Source organism: Sphaeroforma arctica, assembly GCF_001186125.1.
Source record: "Sphaeroforma arctica JP610 unplaced genomic scaffold supercont1.4705, whole genome shotgun sequence".
Lineage (NCBI taxonomy): Eukaryota > Ichthyosporea > Ichthyophonida > Sphaeroforma > Sphaeroforma arctica.
This window is the reverse complement of record NW_014035853.1, coordinates 1-1,401: the sequence shown is the minus strand read 5'-3', so window position 1 is coordinate 1,401 and position 1,401 is coordinate 1. Positions and strand designations below refer to the sequence as shown.

General features: G+C 45.3%; 1 protein-coding gene across 1 annotated transcript; it reads left to right on the top strand.

Moving 5' to 3' along the window:
* Positions 1-503: 503 nt before the first annotated feature.
* On the top strand, positions 504-803 carry SARC_14497 (hypothetical protein; the record flags this gene model as incomplete). Its single annotated transcript, XM_014291368.1, has 1 exon — positions 504-803. A coding segment is annotated over one exon (300 nt), but the record flags the coding sequence as incomplete, so codon positions are not given.
* Positions 804-1,401: the final 598 nt, after the last annotated feature.

The following is a 1,401-nucleotide window of genomic DNA, read 5'->3' as shown; positions in this document are numbered from 1 at the left end:
TGCTACAAATGAATATACGGGGATAGGCACAAGTACAAGTCCTATATACGTACATACCATACGTAAAAGGCATGTGTGAAGTGTATGACATTCGCCTGCGCACACATTCCTTCATGTGCGCACTCCCAATCATGGCGAGTATTCACACACCATAAAAGGTTCCGCATCCTCCACAGTGCATGCCCCTCTCGGCATGCACGCCTGCAGGTGATAGTGCGATGAAACTCACTCACACCTGACAGTCCGGTACAGATGGGGAGTATCTAATCTCTGCGCACACCACTTCCGGTTTCATTTACTTCCGCACAACCCGTTCTGTTTCATTCACTCACTGGCACGCGATAGCATTGTCACTCTTCCCACAGGTTTTTATTGTGCAGGGTCTACCCTTGACAGTTTTGGCAGTGTCTGGCAGTGTTTTGGGAGTGTAATGGAGCACGCAATCTCCCATTTGTGCTATACATCCTGCTTAAATATATCCTCATCCGCCCTGACTACGGCAGTCGCCTGCAAAAAGCGGCTGCTTTATATACCAGCTCGGAGATATTATGCAAAGCCAATGTATAGCACTCGATATGCAGTCCCCTATGCTTATATGCCCCCACCCGATGGTTTACCCCACAGGTGTTCATCAAGCAGCGGCCGCCTTCCTGGGTAGTTCGGTACTGCTGGGGGATGCTGAGTCTATTTATAGCACTTGTGCTGTCCACGGTTGTGTTTGTGGTGCGCGTCTGGCGCCCGGTACGCACCATGAATCAGCGTGTGCTGCAGCATTTGAACATCATTGCCCCAGCCCAGCCTAGAGAAGTGCTTGATTCTGGTTTCGGTATGTTGGCTACGGGTTTATGGATCGAAACACACGCCTATGAGTTTTATGAATGTTTTCACATTTCTGTGTCTATATTTAGGTAGCATAGTTTTCTATATTATATACTATATATATATATATATATCCCATACAAAGATTTGTGAGCGTATCCACCTCGTGCCCATATACTAAGAGAAAGAGAAAAGGGAGGGGGGGGTGACTACACACACTGTGTGTAAATACGTGTCTATGTATGGCGAACACTTTCTACGATTTTCTGGGTGTATGTCGATATTCTCATTGACACACGTGGTCAAGTATATACATACTTGTCATATTGTCCGCATGTAATCACATTGACACACGTGGTCAAGTATATACATACTTGTCATATTGGCCGCGTGTAATCACATTGACACACGTGGTCAAGTATATACATACTTGTCATATTGATTGCGTTTAATCACATTGACACACGTGGTCAAGTATATACATACTTGTCATATTGACCGCGTGTAATCACATTGAAACACGTGGTCAAGTATATACATACTTGTCATATTGACCGCGTGTAGTTCACATTGACACACGTG